General features: G+C 35.1%; 1 protein-coding gene across 2 annotated transcripts; it reads right to left on the reverse strand.

Moving 5' to 3' along the window:
* Positions 1-229: 229 nt before the first annotated feature.
* On the reverse strand, positions 230-4,498 carry LOC141489586 (olfactory receptor 52E2-like). 2 transcript variants are annotated; one of them, XM_074190143.1, is made up of 3 exons: positions 4,473-4,498; positions 2,247-2,276; positions 230-1,169 (listed from the first exon to the last, which is right to left on the reverse strand). In XM_074190143.1, exons 1-3 carry the CDS (start codon positions 4,475-4,477, stop codon positions 230-232), a joined length of 975 nt encoding a protein of 324 aa, XP_074046244.1. In that variant the 5' UTR covers positions 4,478-4,498. The 2 variants fall into 2 exon arrangements, with proteins under 2 accessions (XP_074046244.1, XP_074046241.1); XM_074190140.1 differs by lacking the exons at positions 2,247-2,276; positions 4,473-4,498 and having other exon boundaries at positions 230-1,165.
* Positions 4,499-18,505: the final 14,007 nt, after the last annotated feature.

The following is an 18,505-nucleotide window of genomic DNA, read 5'->3' on the forward strand; positions in this document are numbered from 1 at the left end:
GTTGGATATGAAAAATTATTTTTGTAGAATTAAATGCCATGGCATCCAGATAATTAGCTCCTTAGAAAGTTGTCATCATTAGAAGACTTCAAAAAGGGATGTTAGGAGAAAAGTGGGGACATTATTCTTAGGAAGAAGCTTCTCATGCTATGATCACTATATTTAGACTGAATATTTCATAAAGATTCCCAGAAAGTGCAAATTAAAATATTGAAGTTCTAATTATGACTTAATTCTTGAATAACATCTTTAACACTTTTTCTCTGATCTGCTTGGTCCTAACCCCATAGATGACAGGGTTAAGCATAGGTGGAACAACAACATACAGATTGGCCAGGAGGATATGAATGTAACGAGGGACATTCCTGCCAAAGCGGTGGGTCATGAAAGAGAATAAGGCTGGAGTATAAAAGGCCAGGATGACACAAACATGAGAGCCACAGGTACTCAAGGCTTTTAGTCGTGCATCCTGGGAGGGGAGATGAAAGACAGCTTGGAGAATCTGTACATAAGATAGAGCTATAGCTACAATATCCAACATCAGAGTTCCAATAGCACATAGGCCATAGACCATATTGACTCTGATGCTAGCACAGGCCAGTCGAGCAATACCCATGTGTTCACAATAGGTATGAGGAATGACATGGTTTCCACAAAAAGGAAGTCGAAGGATCAGGAACACAAAGGGAATCACTGTGAAAAAAGACCTCACCACCACCCCAATACCCATCAAGGCCACCACCCTGTTGGTGAGGACGGTGCTATAATGCAAGGGATTACAGATTGCCACATAACGATCATAGGCCATGGATGACAGTACAGCTGATTCCATTACAGTGAAAATATGTATAAAAAACATCTGAATGAGACAGACCTCAAAGCTGATCTCCCTCAGTCTAAACCAAAAGATGCCCAACATCTTAGGAATGCTGGTTGTGGATAGGCCTTGATCAATGGTGGCCAACATTGCCAGAAAGTAGAACATGGGCTGGTGAAGTGTCTTCTCAGTCTGGATGACAAACAATATGGTGATGTTTCCAAAGAGGGCAATAAGGTACACAATGCAAAAAGGGAAGCCAATCCAAGTGTGGAAATTTTCCAGTCCTGGGATTCCCAGTAATATGAAAAAGGGAGGGTGAAATTGTGTATCATTGAATATGGGCATAGTTCTTGTAGTTGCAGATGGCTATGATCATTGCTGATGGACTTTCAAATACCAGAAAGATTCAAAACTTATTTCTTCATTCTTTAGCATTCCTAAAGAGATATAAAAGAGTTTTGTGTTTTTTTTAATACCTTTGGAATGAAATGATCTCAGAATCTGACAGGACTTCAGAGATTAGTATCTCATTAAACACTTGTTTGAACAGAAATCTTTTCTGGACTTACTTAACAAGTAGTAATATAATAAAAATATTTCTTTCATTTCTAAAAAGACCCTGACATCAGGGAGATGTTGTCATGACAAGCATGTGAATTGGATTTGAGTGGGGGGGGGTGCTATGCTGTTATCAACCTCATTTTTTCCTCCAGAGAGGAGTCCAGTGACCAGATATGAATTTGGATAATCGGAGATTTCCCTGGTTGCAAGGCAATCAAGTTTAAGTGTCTTGTCCAAAGTCACACAACTAGTAAGTGTCTGAGGTCAAATTTGAACTAAGGACTTCCTGACTTCAGGGTCAATTCTCTAATCCACTGTGCCATCTATTTACCCCTTTAAGATTTACAGCACCTGGTATTTCCAGGTGGTCTTCCATCCAAGTACCAAACAGGTCCAATTCTGCTTACCTTCTGAAATTAGACAAAATTGGGTGTTTTCAGGGTGGTATGGCATTGGAAATATATCATTCAAGTAAGGGCCTCAAGTAATTTGGAGCTCACTGCCTTCAAAGTCATATAGACCTAATTTTTCTTTTTTAATATAAATATTTTATTTGTTTTCCAATTATAGATAACAGTAGTTTCTACCTATCATTTTTGGTAAGGTTTTAAATTTTACACATTATCCCCCATCCTCCCTCCCCCCCCCTGCACAGTGGACAGTTTGATCATCTTTACATTGTTTCCATGCTATACACTGAACAAAACTGAATGTGTTGAGAGAAAAATAATCATATCCTTGAGGAAAAAAAGAAAATATTAGATATAGTAAAATTAGACAAATTTTTAAATTGAAGATAATAAACTTTGGTCTTTGTATAAACTCCACAGTTCTTTCTCTGGATACAGATGGTATTCTCTATCACAGAACTGCTAAAATTGTCCATGATTGTTGCAATGATGAAATGAGCAAATCCATTAAAGCTGATCATCTCCCCCATGTTGTTGTTGGAATGTAGAATGTCCTTTTGGTTCTGCTCATCTCACTCAGTATCACTTCATGCAAATCCTTCAAGGCTTCCCTGAATTTCCATATCTCCTGGTTTCTAATAGAACAATACAGACCTAATTCTTATAAATCTGATGTTTACATTGACCTAAATTATCCAATTGTTGAACTACTACCAATTCTGTCTAGTTCTCTACATTTAGAAATTCTTTTTTTATTGTAGAACAAATTTCTTATACTTCAAGACAGTTATCATGTTTTCCCAAAGTCTTTTTTTTTCCCTCCAACTTAAGTAGGCAGTTTCTTCTACCTACCTCGGAAAGGTTTCAATTCTCATCAACATTACCTGAAAGTGACCCTATGTGTTCATATTAACACAATCTCACTATCTGTCCCTAAATGTGACACCTAAAATTGAACACAATATTGCAAATCATGATTCACTTGAGTAAATTATGGATATACTATTAATTCCATGTTTCCATTAAATCAGTTTCAAAATTGAATATTATTTTGGTATCTCTCATTGACTTATAGTGAACTTGTAGTCCACTAGAAAAAAAAGAAACTGTGAACTTGAAAAAAATGAGTATTATTGATTAGTCACATCCTTCACTACCTGTATATGTATAAATGTTTTGTTTTGTTTTTGGACTAATCTGTAACTTTACATTTATAAATCTTTAATTTTATCATAGTACTTTTGGCTTCTTTTCTCATCTTGAATTCTTTTCAGAACTTGACTATCATTCAGTCTGCTTATTATCCTCTTAATTATGAGTCATTATTTAATTGAGCAAATCTGCCTGCCAAGACATCAACCATTTCCCTGATAAAACATATAGAAGAGGATAAGAACATTCAGAGATCCCCATTCAATTCATTAGTTAACAAATGTTATTAAGCACTCATCAGTTTCAGTAGTTTACATTAGTATGAAAATAAAAGTATAAATGATTTACCACACTTTCACATGGAATGGACAGTAATTTTGGCTGACTTGGGAGTACTTACTTAGCTTCTCTTTACCATCATTCATCTTAATTATCAAACCACCAGTGTACTGAGGGAAGGGAAAGGAGTAGTCCAATGATGCTATACCCCATAACATTTCATGCACACCATTCATTGACATGTGATGAAGGAAGATAACAAAGAATATGGGAATTTTATGCACTAGTCCTCTTTTTCTGATATAAAGACCTATAAATTTGAAAACCACAGTAAAATCACTCATTAAGCAAGTGATAGAGAAATTCTGTTCCATCAACTTTCTGTTGTTTATGTAGGAGTGGCCAAAGCCAGCAAACAGAGGCCCAGTGCAAAAAGTAAAAGAGAAGTTTTATACATGGTGTACCATGCCCCGCTTACATATTGGATATTGTACTTCACCTGGGCATAATATTTTAAAACCAATATTGGAATTATACCTACATACGGGAGGAAAATTTTTAAATGACTTGGATCAGTCAAAAATTATTATTATAAGGAAATATTGACATGTGACTTTAAGAATTTAAGATTTAGGTTGAAATGAATGCAGTTTTCATGTATTTTTTGCTTTTGGTTTTTGCAAGGCAATGGAGTTAAATGAATTGCCCAAGATCATGGCTAAGTAAGTTTTAAGTGTCTGAGCACAGATTTGAACTCAGATCCTCCTGACTCCAGGCCTGTTGCCCTATCCACTATTCTACCTTGATCTTCAAAGTTTCCATGTATTTTAAAGACAGTCATATATAAAAGGAAATAACAACATTTTCTCAAAGAACAGAGCAAGGGGAAATCAGCTCATTTACAAGAATGCACAAAAACATTTAAAGATGATTTTTTGTTTCCTATAAACAAACAAATGAAAGTTTCTTAGACTTTTGATGCTTTTAGATCCTTTCTCACTAGTGCTAGTTTGAAGTTCAGAACTCGTGGCCATACAGTTATTTATTTCTCTGTTGTGTCTCTATTTTTTCATTATTTCAAGTAGAGAAGATTGGAGATTGTAATATCCTTCAAAATTTCACAAGATTAGAAAAATGAGCTAACCAGAGAGCCACGGACTAGAACCCAAGCCAGAATCTACCAAAAGTCAAATAGCAAAGAACACAGATCTATTGATATTCTATTTGATCTAGTCTAGCAGGATCAGGAATGCATGATCTTCCATCCATTAATTATGCTGACTTTTGGAAGATTAATTGGAGGATGAACCTTATGTAGAAATTATATAAAATCTCATCCCAATCTACTCAGGGCCATAGATAGTATAGGGAAAAGTGTGCAACCAGGAATTTGAGGAAATTATGACTATGACTTGCCAAATTTTCTTGGTAAATGTCATTTTGTAAAAAATAATGATGTTAATTAATGTTCTATATGTAAATGAAAGAACTTAGCAATAGAGAGAATTCACTGAAATGGGGACCTGACCCAATTACCAGTTATATATCCCTACCACTCAGAGTTGCCTTTGAGATATCAAGGAAGTCAGAAAAACAAAGAAGTAGAGGAGTAGTGATCAAGGAAATAGGCATAAACCTATTTGGGCAAAGAATTGATGAAAGTTTCTTTCTCAATATCTGAGAAGAATCATTTCTCTGAGACATTTGACTCTACAGAGTCACTTCAATCGATAGCGATTTTAGTCAGCCTCAGTGAAAAAGAAGATTAATGTTTTTCTCGGGAAAAATAAAAAAAAAATATTTGTAAAAAAAATTCTTACAACTAGACAAGAACTGTCCATTTGATTCTGTAGAAAAGCAGACTAAAGTAAAAAAATGGTTTCTGGATTTGGAGGAAGAATGCTTGGATTCCATTTCTTATTATCTGTGTGATTTTGGACAGGTCATTTTCTCTTACTGAGGCAAAGGTTTGTATATAGAAAATGTGGGCGTTGATAACCTCAGAGTCATTCTAAGGTCACTTTCAGCTCAAATCTATATATGAAACCACATGCTTTTTTCATATTCCCTCTACAGCATTTCTAATGAGTTATTCAGTTACAAAGGCAAAGTTTTATTAGGAAAAATTTTCCTATGCTGAGATTTTCTTTTTAATCTGTATTTCTGCAGAATCCACCTTTTCTGTTTAGGGTTTTCCCTTCTGGTTTCACAGAGGATAAATCTATTACTCTGTTCCTCTTTTCACATTTTCCCCATAAAATATAAAACAAATGAATGAAAAGATCGATTATTTTTATTCCATATTCAAGCAAACTTTTGGTCCCCTTCTATTTGCTGTCTGTTTTTTTTTTTTTTTTTTTTGGTTTGTTTGCTTTTTTAAGGTTTTTTGCAAGGCAATGGGGTTAAGTGGCTTGCCCAAGGCCACACAGCTAAGTGATTATTAAGTGTCTGAAGCTCGATTTAAACTCAGCGACTTGTGACTCCAGGGCTGGTGCTCTATCCACTACGCCACCCAGCTGCCCCTCTATTGCTGTCTGAAGAAAACCTTTCTTCCTTATTCTGTTCCCTCCTCAGTCAGGAACCCTTTCATCCTCAAAATCTTCCATCTTTTCATCACTTGCACCATTCCCTTCTATCTGCCTACAAAGAAGCAATTACAGAATTATGTTTAGGTTAAAGAAATAAGAAAATGTAACTCACAGCTTTCTTTGCACAGGTCACAGTCTATATGAAACATTTCATATACTATTATAGTCAATGCATTGTTTGGTTTGGGTGAACTTTTTTCTTCTTTTTATCCTGTTAAAATGGATTATTCACTTGTAGCAGGAGAATAACAAAGGGTATTTCTAGAAATAAAAATTATGTAAGATCAAGAGTCAATAATTTTTGAATAAGAAAAAAGGCAAAACTGCCAAGGTTAGAAAAAAATAAAGTAGGAGTCCATTGACTCACCAAGACTGATACCTGAAGGAAATCTTGTATCTGTCTTGACATCACTCTGCTAATATCTGAATAGGTGAGAAGAGAGAGATATTATATTGTTGTAAAAACAACTGAAAGACTTCAACCTTAAAACTCCTGAACCCTCCCTAGGGTCTATTCTTTGGAAAAGGGAAAAAAGTCAACGCCTTAAGATTAGTTTTATTATCTAATTAATATTCTTCCCATTAGGGAGCCATTGCAAACCTACCTGGGACTACTTGAGGACTGAAGAATGATGAAAAAGACCCTCTTCTGAGCCAGGTGGTTTTAGCTGTTCTCCAAATGAGTTACAGGAAACAGGTGAGGTAATGTAGGCATAAGGGCCAGTACTCAGTGAATTGTGTAGGAAGAATGGAAGTAGGAGCTGGGAGAGACTTTTTCCTAGGCATGGAAAAAAATGAAACTCTATAGGCACAGAAGGCTTGACAAACAGAGATATTAATGAATAATTATATAAATAAAAAGAAACAAGGGAAATAGGAAGATGGGCATCCATTCTAGTACAAATAATTGATGAGATTCATGGAAAGAGCTTTTGGACAAGGGCAACATGAGTCAAGAACTGAGGGCCCAGAAAATATAATGTCATGAAAAGGTCAGAATAGTGAGTTTACAGAAAATATTTTGCTCAACAAACTTAATTACTAACGTGATGTAGGGCATAAAGCAACAAATAGTGGGCTAGGCAAATATGCAAATTTCACATCTATAATAAAGAGAATTTTGCATAAGAGTGAAATGGAAGAGGAAATACATGTAGATGATGAGTTCTGTAGTTGGTCCATTATTCATACGATGTGCTAACTTCAGAGAAATAAATAATTATTCAAAGGATATTGATTCATCAACCAAAATTTTTTAAAAATTAAATGATTGAAAAATACCTACAATATATGGTTGGATAATCAATTAAATATGTATTTGAATCCATATATTCTGGACAGTCCCTCCCAATGGTCACTGATAGATTTATAATTGAATAAAGAAAAGTGATATTGTTCTGTGAATGTTGAGTATTGTTTTTTAATGATACTCAACACAAAGGAATATTTTTTAAACTCAAATGATTTTTCTAGCCATGGTCCCTGACTGGGAGTCTTGGAACTATTAAGGAACTCCAATTGTGAATGATACAAATGACAATGAATAGATACAACGTGAGCACAAATGGGCTGCAGCCTATTTCAAATGATGCCTTGTAAGCAAGAAGCTACACAGGAGTTATCATTAAGAAATGTATGACTACGGAAAAAATAGGTCTACTATCAGTGTGGGAAAATTTAGGAATAATAGAGTCAGATAATTTCATTGTTACTTATGAAATTTTAAAATAAGCAAGTAGAGAAAGATCTCCAATGAGTTGTGTTGATCTGGTAAGGTAAAACAAAGGAGATCAAAGGAAGAATATAGTCAAGAATCAGACAAGATAGAAATATTGAATGTCTTGCAATAAACATGCATAAAGGAATTATTTGTTTGTGAAATATCATCTTTGAGATAATAAGACCAGATGGAAACCTCAATGGAAATCCCAACTTTAGTCCAGCTATAATATACAGGATCCAGAAAGGACCTGAGAAATCTCTTAGTTCAACTAGCAACTAAGCAAGAATACCTCTCAAGTTGCCAGGGAGACACATTAGTGGTATAGTAGATAGAACACTGAACCAAAAATCAGAACTACCTGAGTTCAAATCTGATCTCAGAGATATACTAACTAAGGAATAATAATAGGGATAATAATAGAACTAAATTCACAGGCTTTTTATAAGATTCAAGTGATATTTATAAATTTTTTTGTCTCCATTAAAGCAATATGTAAATGCCTTATCATAATAATCAATCTATCTATGCAATATGACTTTACATAATAGGGAACTCATCTCCAATAGATCTTTATTTTCTGATACTCTCAGGATATCCATTCTCAAGAAACAAAGATTTTAGTTATCCTAGGCTTTGTCTATATCTGAAGAGACAGTCTGGGCCTCTTTCCCCAGGTTCTGAATCCCTTTAAACAGTGAAGAGTTTAGTATATATGAATTGAATAACAGGGTGAATATATGTATATATGTATATATATATATATATATATGCATATATGTATATATGAATCATGAGTGAATGAATGAATATATGTATGTACATATACACAGACATATATTTAATATATGCATATGAATATTGCAGTCAAATTGATCAAGTTATTAGAAGAGTAAGCAATAATACGAGAGCTTGACACAAATGAGATTTACAACTTTTGATGATTTAAGTCAGACATCTATAGGAAAGAAGCATCTCAAGGTCTTGTAAGAGTGAACATAATCATCACCCCCCCACAAAAATAAAAAATCTTCACAAGAAAGAAAGTGAAAGAAAGAGATAAAAATGTGCTTCAGTCTGTGTTCAGATACCATCAGCTCTGATTTTGGGGGTGGATCACATTCTTTATCATAAGTCCATCAGAGAAGTTACTTCCACATTTTTCCACAGTTGCTGTTGCTGATTGTGATTCTCTTCATCCATTCCTCCCCAATCGCAATTATTATATTTTCTTTCTCCTTTCACTTTGTCCCTCTTCAAAGGTATATTGTGAGACAACTGAATGGCTCAGTGGACAGAGCACCGACCCTGGGGCCAGGAGGCCCCAAGCCTACATCCCACCCCAAAGACCCAGCAATCACTCAGCCCCATGGTTCCAGATAGGCCACCTAATCCCACCATCTTTGAAAAAAGTTAAAAAAAAACCTGTGTAATATCTGGCTACCCTCTCCCATGATCTACCTTCTCCTCTGTCACCCACATTTCCCCCTCCTCTCCCCATGTACCCTTTCTCCCATCTCCTTTCTCTCTTTTTTCCCCCTCTAGATTTCTCTATCCTATGTATATATGTTGCTTCCTCTCTAAGCCATTTCTGATGAGAATGAAGGCTTCTTCATTCCCTCTTTACATTTCCCCTCCTTCATTCCATTGCAAAAGCAAAAGCTTGACTCTTTTGCATGAAATTTCTTAGTCTATTCTATCTCTCCTTTCTCTCCCAGTACATTCTTTTACCCATTGACTCTATTTTTACAGTATATTATACCTTCAAATTTGGCTCTATCCTTTGTCTTGACTATAAAAGCTCCTTCTAACTGCTTTAGTAAATGAAAATATTCATATGAGTATTATCAGTATAATCCTCCTACACAGGAATATACACAGTTCATTATCATTAAATCCCTCATAATTTACCCTTCTCTTTCACCCTTTCTATGTTTCCCCTAAGTCCTGTACTTGAAGATCAAACTTTCTGTTTAGTGCTGGCTGTTTCAGTAGGAACATTTCAAATTCCACTATTTCATTGAATGTCCATTTTTTCCCCTGGAAGATGATGTTCAGTTTTGCTGGGTAGTTGATTTTTGGTTGTATTGCAACCTCTATTTTTTCTTGATTTCTTGTAGTTATCACCTTCCTTTGGCTCCATTTTACATTTGGAAGAGTTTTTTTTCCTTCAGGGAGTTTTCTTATCTCCTTTTACTTCTGGCCAGTTTTGCTTTATAAGACATTCTATTCTTCATTAATTTTTTCGGCAGGTTTATCCATTTGATCTAAACTTGTTTTTAGCATGTTATTTTCTTCAGCATTTTTTGGATCTCCTTCACCAAGCAGCTGACTTGGGTTTCATGTTTTTTCCTACATCTCTTTCATTTCTCTTCCCAATTTTTCCTCCACCTCCCTTATTTGATTTTCAAAATTGTTTTTGAGCTCTGTTATTGCCTGATACCAATTCCTATTTTTCTTTGAGGCTTTGGATACAGAAACTTGGACTTTGTCATCTTCTGAATGTATGTTTTGATCCTCCAAGGGGCCAAAGTAATTGTCTATGGTCAGGTTCCTTTTTTTCTGTTTATCCATTTCCCCAGCCTATTACCTGGTTTTGGGGTGCTTCCTGAGCTTTTGAGTGCTATTGGGATATCCCCACAAGGACCTCAGTTCCTTCAATATCTTATGAGAGGCTCTGAATTCCTTTCCTGGTCTGTGCTTTGATTGGTGGATAAGTACAACCCTCTGCTCTGCAGCTGTTAGAAAAGTCCCTACTCTGCTATGGCATTATGAAGCCCCAAAGTGACCAGGGTCTGAATATGGATAAAGCACAAGAATCCTGTCCTGGGGAGAGAGGAGAGACCTCAACTGGCTCCTCTCCCACCCCTTACCTTCCATGGGCTGAATGCTCTAGGAGAAGCAGTAGGCAGCTCCCTACTGAATGGCTCTATGGGATTGCTTCCATTCCCTGGGATCTGGGCTGTGCTGAGATCCATGTTGGGGACTCCAAGCTTACTCTAGCAGAGGTTTTCCCCCTGATCTTCCAAGTTGTGCTTGGTGTTCCCTGGGTTGGCAGGACAGGAAACTGCTTCTGCTGCCAGGAGCTGGTACTCCCAGGTTCCCAGGCACTGGAGCTCTTTCCCATTGACACAGTAATCCCAGTTGTGCTGAACCCCTCTAACCCAAAAGAACAGAGCTTTCCAAGGATCTTCCAGGTTATTTTGGGCTGGAGAGTGCCTCACTGGATCTTTCTGTGAGTTCTGTCTCTTGAAAATTTAGAGTCATAATTTTAAGGGTTTTTAAAAATATTTTGGAAGAGTGCTCCAAGAAATGCTGTCATCATGCCACCCATCATCTTGACCCCACCCCTGAAAAGCTATTATAAATTTTCCAATATCAATCTATTTATTGTTTCTACCACATTATGTAGTTCAAATTTTATCAATGGGTTCTCATCCTGTATATTTCTAACCCTACTCTCCTATGAGACCAATATAAAATTAATTCAAATGATCCCTATATCATGCTGATTTTATTTTCTCTCTTCTTTCACTCTGTCCCTCTTCAAAACTGTGCTAAGGGACAGCTGAGTGGCACAGTGGACAGAGCACCAACCCTGGGGCCAAGCTGCCCCAAGCCTACATCCCACCCTAGAGACCCAACAACCATCTGTCCCTGTGGTTCCGGACAGGCCACCTGATCCCACCACCTTGCAAAATGTTTATATTAGAACTCTCTAATTTACCAGTTCTATTGTCTTCTCCCTTTTTTCTTTATTTTTTTTCAAATTAAATGTAAGGATGGGGCAGCTAGGTGGCATAGTGGATAAAGCACTGGCCTTGGAGTCAGGAATACCTGGGTTCAAATTCGGTCTCAGACATTTAATAATTACCTAGCTGTGTGGCCTTCGGCAAGCCACTTAACCCCATTTTCCTTGCAAAAAAAACAAAAGAAAATTAAATGTAAGGATAGCTTTCTACATTCATTTTCTGTAAGATTATGTTCCATATTTTTCTTCCTTCTTTCCCTCCTCACTCCATTTGATAGAGAGTAAAATGATATAGAATATTTAACATATTTCCATATTAGTCATATTGTGAAAGAACAACCAGAACAAAAGGTAAAAAAGAAATAATAATAATAAAAAAGAATAAACGAATTTTTTAAAAATGAAAATAGTATTCTTTGGTCTATATTCAAACTCCATAGTTATTTCTCTAGATACGGATGGTATTTTCCATCACAAATCTCTTGTAATTGTTTGTGATCATTATACTGCTAGAATAGCTAAGTCTATTACAGTTAATCATCACCACAGTGTTCCTATTAATGTGTACAATATTCTCCTGGTTCTGTTTAAGTTACTCAGTATCAGTTCATACAAGTCTTCCCAGGTTTTTCTGGTCTGCCTGCTCATGATTTATTAGAGAACAACAGTACTCCATCACATTCATTTAACACAATTAGTTCAGTCATTTTCCAAATGATGGGCATCCCCTTAATTTCTAATTCTTTGCTGATTTAAAAAGAACTGACATAAATATGTTTGTATATGTGGATCTTTCCCCCATTTGTATGATCCCTTTGGAACATAGATGTAGTAGAGGTGTTGTTGGATCAAAAGGTATGCACAGATTTATTGTCCTTTGAGCACAGTTCCAACTTGCTCTCCAGAATGGTTGGATCCATTTACAAATCCCCCAACAGTTTTCTCACATTCCCTCCAATATTATTTCCCTTTTTTTTCATATCAGCCAATCACATATGTATGAGATGGAACTTCAGAGTTGCTTTAATTTGAATTTCTGTTGTCAGTAATGATTTAGATATTTTTCATGACTGAAAATAACTTTAATTTCTTCATCTGAAAACTATCTATTCACATCCTTTGACCATTTATCAATTGGGAAATGAATTATATTCTCATAAATTTGACTCATCTATTTATATATTTTCTCATAAATACTAGCTATGAAAATTGTCTCTCAGCTTTCTGCATTCTTTCTAATATTGGTTTTATTTGTGCTAAAACTTTTTTAATTTTATGTAATCAAAATTATCCATTTTACATTTTATAATGTTTTCTATCTTTCGTTTGGTCATAAACCTCTCCATAAATCTAACAGATAAACTGCTCCTTGTTCTCCTAATTGGCTTATGGTGTCATCATTTGTGTCTAAACTATGAAGCCATTACAAACCTAGCTTGGCATAGAATATGAGATGTTGATCTATGTCTAGCTTTTATTGTACTATTTTTCCATTTTCCCAGGTCATTTTTGTCAAATAGTGAGTTCCTGAAATTTAAAAATTGTCCTTTTTCACTTCTAATACTAATGAGTTTATTTTCTGGTATTATAAATTGAATCCACAGATCATTGGCAACCATTTTTCTATTTTGTTAATATGTTTTTCCATAGCAATACATCTTTCTATATAACCTAAAAGTTTTGGTTTGTTATAACATCACTCTTATTATTTTTAACATAATTACTTATTATCTCTGTGATGTTATTTGACCCAACCACTCTTCAAATGTCATTAATTACCCTTTTTAATTCTTTACATTATATTTATTTCCTGTCTTCTTTACTGATTTTATTTTGCCATGATATACGGAAGATACATTTATTGAATTTACCTTTTAATAATTTGTGTTTCCTCCATTTCCTAATATATGATCGATTTTGTAAAAATATAATCAATTGCTGCGAAATTTAGACATTTTTAATATTCCATTTCAGTCATATACTCATGTTGGCTAACATTCATTGTTTTGATCTCATTCTCAGTTGATTTCTTAATACTCTTAAATGAAGCCTAACTCACTTATGGTCTAAAAGCTTATATAGGGAAAACAAAGAGGAATAAAGAAATGACAGATTGTGTTTTTTTTGTCATAGATGCAATACATTTACCTATAGTCAATAGTGAAATAGGAGACTATTATTTGCTATGTCTCCTATGCTGTAAAATATAGCTAGTTTTTACCCTATATTACTTGTTGTTGATGTTGTTCTTACTGTTATTAGTGGTGGTGGTGGTGGTGGTGGTGGTGGTGGTGGTGGTGGTGGTGGTGGTGGTAGTACAAGGAAGACTTCAAATGAGAGGACCTACAACAGAAAATTATTAGTGGAAAAAGGGAAGTGAATTAATAAAACTTAAAAATAAGCAAAATCAGGTATGCATAACTGAAAACTTAGAACAGATATGAACTACTCAGGCATAGGACTATGGAATATCTTCTTCATTCTGAGCATGGTGCTTCTTTTAATAGATCCTAAATGTAAATGTATAGTTGATTGTGCCATGCTAATTGACTTTTACTTGTCTTTCAGTCCATTAGGTACCTCCAGGCAATTTTTCGACATAAACTACTATCCTTTCACTACTTTCTTGTGGTTTTCCCCCATGTTTGGTGATTGTATTTTACATATGAAATTATTTGAATTCAGTTTAGGAATTTACCTTTCTCTATATTAAATTTCAACTCAATATATTTAACCCATTATTATCACACTTTGAAAACTGTTTAGTAGCTGAATTTATCACCTAGCATGCTTATGCTCCCTCTCAATTTTTTGTTAAATGCAGAACTGACTATTATGCCACTTATACTGTTATTCTTAAAATGTTGAATGTCAGAGCAAAAAAGATTCTCAAGAGGGACTCTTCTGTTTTCTTGTCAAACAAGCAATCGCTTCTTTTCAATTCTGGTTATTTGATGGTTTTGAATGTTCTAGACTATCCAGAGGAAAATCATAAAAATCTTGATCAAGTATCCTGCTGAAATCCAAGGTATTACAGCCATAGAATTCATCTCTTCTCTCCTCTCTCATATTCATCTATGCCCTTGACTCTAGTGAGGATTGCTGTCTGCATCATCAGGTATTTATTTTTCACTTTCTATTAGATTGATCTTATTCCATAATCATTTTCCAATCAATAGATATTAAATTGATAATTTTACACATTTAAGAATTGATTTCCCTGATCATTTAACATACTTTCCATTACTCAGTTTACACTGTTGAAGTTTTCATGCCACTGGTACCTAGAAGCCCTCCTGGGTCCTGGAAGTATATAACAATATAACAATAAAACAATAAAAAAAGAAGCTGACAGTTAATGCCAATTTGGAGAGGTTTGGAGTACAGACCCGGTGGTTGACCAAATTATTTCACCTGAGGTAAAATTTAATTAAATGGAAAAAAGATTCAAGAGAAAATGTTTGACCACCATATTGTTTAGCTTCCAATCATTGAGAGTTCCTCAGTAATTAGTTAATCATTGAGAGTTTCTGCTCAGTCTCTACACACAGAAAGGTCTCACACTGACAAAATCATGAATCTTTTGAGGTATTGAAATAAATTCTTAATTTAAAATATATTTTCTAATTTTTGTTATAAAATAAGAGAAGCTAGGCTATTTAACCCCTTATTTGTGGATCTCTGGGTATTATTTGCAGACTCAGATGTTCTTAGGATAATTTTATTCTACAATTAATTTAGAATTTGCTTTTTCCAGTACCAGAGTTTTTACTTGACCATGGTCCCAAGAAGTTTTTGATTTCTTTAAATAGAGTCTTTATAATTCAAATTACGAAGATGAATACCTCGTTGAAATCTCCCCTAAATAAGTGATAAATTAGAAGGAAAGAAAGATGCAGTGAGATGGAAAAAGTTGGAGAGAGGAAAAAAAAAGAAAGCAAGGAAATCATAGTTACAAAGGAGGGAAGCAATCAATGTATAGAAGGATGTATAGACAGTGATATTATGGAGAATATGGGGGATAAAACAATTTGGGAGAAAGCGACACTCCTACATATAGGGACATGGAGCAAGGTGAGAATTATAGAGACAGAGAAAGACACCAATATAGAAAAGAAACATAGAAATAGAAATACTGAAAAACAAATTTAGAAATATAATAATAGCTAATATTTATATAGTGCTTTTAGGATATTACTTTAATTGCTTCTGATATCTTTGTGAGCTAGCTATTGTCATTACTCTGATCTTTTAAGTGATCTAGAACCTGGAGCTGAAAGATATTAAGTGATTTGCACAGATTCATTCCTCTAGTAAGGATTGAAAAGTAGGATTCAAACTTAGGGTTTCTGGACTCCAAATTCAACATCTTTCCATTATGGAACTTACATACATGACCAAATAGGGAGGTTCTATAATTGTGCTTATAATAACCTAATGGGAGCATAGAGGAGAAGGCACTAATTTTGAAAATGCACAGAATAATGAATATTAATGACCCTGAGCTGGAAATTGACTCAGAGGGTGCAAGCACACTCTCATTACAGGAATTCTTTGTTTAGCTTCCATTCATTGCAAGTAGTTCTTCCAGTCATGAGGCTCTCCCTGCTTCACAAGTTAGCCCAAGTTTTGAAGCAACTATTAATTTTAAAATGTTTGCTCTCATCAAACTATGCCTCCAGATATAATTGCTTCATGTCTTACCCTCTAAGACTAGCAAAATAAAGAGAATCCCTATTCTACCAGACAAGACTGGAAGAGTTACATAGGTAAATGATGGGTCAGCTTTACTTTGTTTGGTGCAGTTATGGCTGAATGACCATGCAGACATTTATTTAGATCATTCTCCTCTCATCAGTCAGACTAATTCATAACTGCTCTTAGTGGCACTGTTTGTTTTATTGTTCCCCTTCCATTTTCTCCTCATTCACCAAATTTCCCTCTCTTAAGTCACAGAGTAGAGACCAAGTCACCTAAGCCAGATCAGTAATGGGATCAGGGATCATATCCATCTCAGAGTCCTGGATTCTTCTCTTTTTCCAGCTCCAACATGGAAATATTTATACTAAAGTTCCAGAACCACAGGGAGAAAACAACTCCAATTCAAGAATTCCCTAGGGGACTTGACAGGCAGAGGCAGGAAGACTCTTTTGTCCAGACATTATCTTGCTTTGAATTAACCCTTTCAATGTAGAGAGAGATGTTTACTAAAAACTATGACACTATTTAAATTAATACTAAAATATTAATATTTAAAAACACTGAAATAGATCAAATCTGACCTACTCTTTCCTTCCTTCCAGACACCAGAAATACTTCAGTGGGAATGAGGATGCCAGTGAGGAACCACTGGGAAGGATGACAGGAGACCTAGACATTGGCAGAGGACAAATTAGAACTTTCTGGAATGTGAAGAGTGGAAGTTTTATGAAGGGAAATTTGGGGAAGGGGAAGAAAAGGAGTTAGGAAAAAGGAAGAATAAAGTTTGTGAAGAGAAGAAGTGTGTATATATTTAAGGGATCAGAAAGGGAATAAGGGGAAAGGGGGAGGGGGCACTGAAGAGAAACAGGAGTGATTTTGAGAGAAAGAGAAAAGGAATGTGAGAGGCTAAGAAGCAAAGGATTGAGAAGTGTAAGAGGGGATTTAGTTAGGAAAGTTATTAGGAAATAACACTGAAGAAAGAAGAGATGAAACTTTTGTGGTGCGTGAAGTAGGTGAAAAATAAAGAAGGAAAAAAGAAAATTGGAAGAAATTAAGACCTTTTTTTAGAGAAATATATTACATCATATTCAGTTGCGGAGGAAGGCAGTAGGAAATAGTCAAAATCTTTATGTAACTTTTGAATTTTTGAATTACAAAGAGATTAAATGGCAGCAGAAGATCTTTTTGATTCTTTATTGTAAACTAGGCAAGTCTGTGTTATCACTGGGTATGATAGAGTAACCAAATGTGAACTTTTTTCCCTTTAGAAAAAAAACATATGGGAGGCAACTGTCCAAGGATTATTTTTTTTTAAAGGTAAATGGGGTTAAGTGACTTTCTAAGGTCACATGGTTAGGTAATTAAGTGTTTGGGGTTGGAATTGAACTCAGGTCTTCCTGATTCCAGGGCTGGTACTATATCCTCTGTGCCACCTAGCTGCCCCTGGATTATCTTAATTAGCTACAGAAAACCCAGGGCCCACTAGAAAATGAATTTGCATGTCTTACCCTGTACAAATAACAAAATAAATAGAATCCCATTCTACCAGGCAATCCTGCAGGTACAAAGGCAAATAATGGCTCAGGCTTACTTTGGTGTAGCTCTGGCTGAATGATCATGCAGACATTAATTTAGATCATCCTCCTCTAATCAGCTAGACTAATTCTTAACATGAAATGTGACTTTTGAACTAAGCTTTAAAAGAAACCCAAGGGAAAGGGGAAAGACAGGATCTCTCCTGGGCTCTTCATATTTTTCCTTATAAGGAAAACTATGACAAATCCAAATAGTTTATTAACAAGCAGTGATATCAACTTGTCAAGAAAAGTCTGTACATTCAGAGATATGAATTTTATATACTCCTTTATCATAGTTCCAAATTCTTCTTAAGAATTTATAAGAATGCAAGTCATTCCTTAATTTATAAATGGTCAAAGGATATGAACAGGTAGTTTTCAGGTGAAGAAATCAAAATGATCAATAGTCATATGGAATAAAATGCTCTAAATCACTATTGATTAGAGAAATACAAATTAAAACAATTCTGTGGTACCCTTCACATGTATCAGATAGGCTAAAATGACTGCAAAGGAGAATGATAAATGTTGGAGAAAATGTAGAAAAATTGGGACCACTAATGTATTGTTGATGAAATTGCGAACATTTCCATCCATTCTGGAGAATGGTTTGGAATTTTGTCCAAAGGTTTATAAAACTGTGCAAACCTTTTGACTCAGTATTACCACTTTATAGGTCTATATATTTGCAAAGCAATGGTTTTAAGAGGCTTACCCAAGGTCACACAGCTAGGTAATTATTAAATATCTGAGGTTGGATTTGAAGTCAGGTACTCCTGACTCCAGGACCGGTGCTGTATCCATTTTGCCACCTAGCCACTCCCTCAAAGAAATTATACTAAAAAAGAAAAAGTTCCAAAGCATTTGTATCAACTCTTTTTGTTGTTGGTAAAAAATTGGGAATTGAGAGTAAGCTTATAAATTGGGGAATGATTGAAATAAATTG

Source organism: Macrotis lagotis, chromosome 1, assembly GCF_037893015.1.
Source record: "Macrotis lagotis isolate mMagLag1 chromosome 1, bilby.v1.9.chrom.fasta, whole genome shotgun sequence".
NCBI lineage: Eukaryota > Metazoa > Chordata > Mammalia > Peramelemorphia > Peramelidae > Macrotis > Macrotis lagotis.

What these genes read in the sequence shown, in the direction of transcription:
- LOC141489586 (XM_074190143.1), bottom strand. An exon ending in TGGACAATTTTAGCAGTTCT is followed by an intron (nt 1,170 to 2,246) that starts GTGATAGAGAAT and finishes TGCAACTACAAG; the next exon opens with AACTATGCCCATATTCAATG.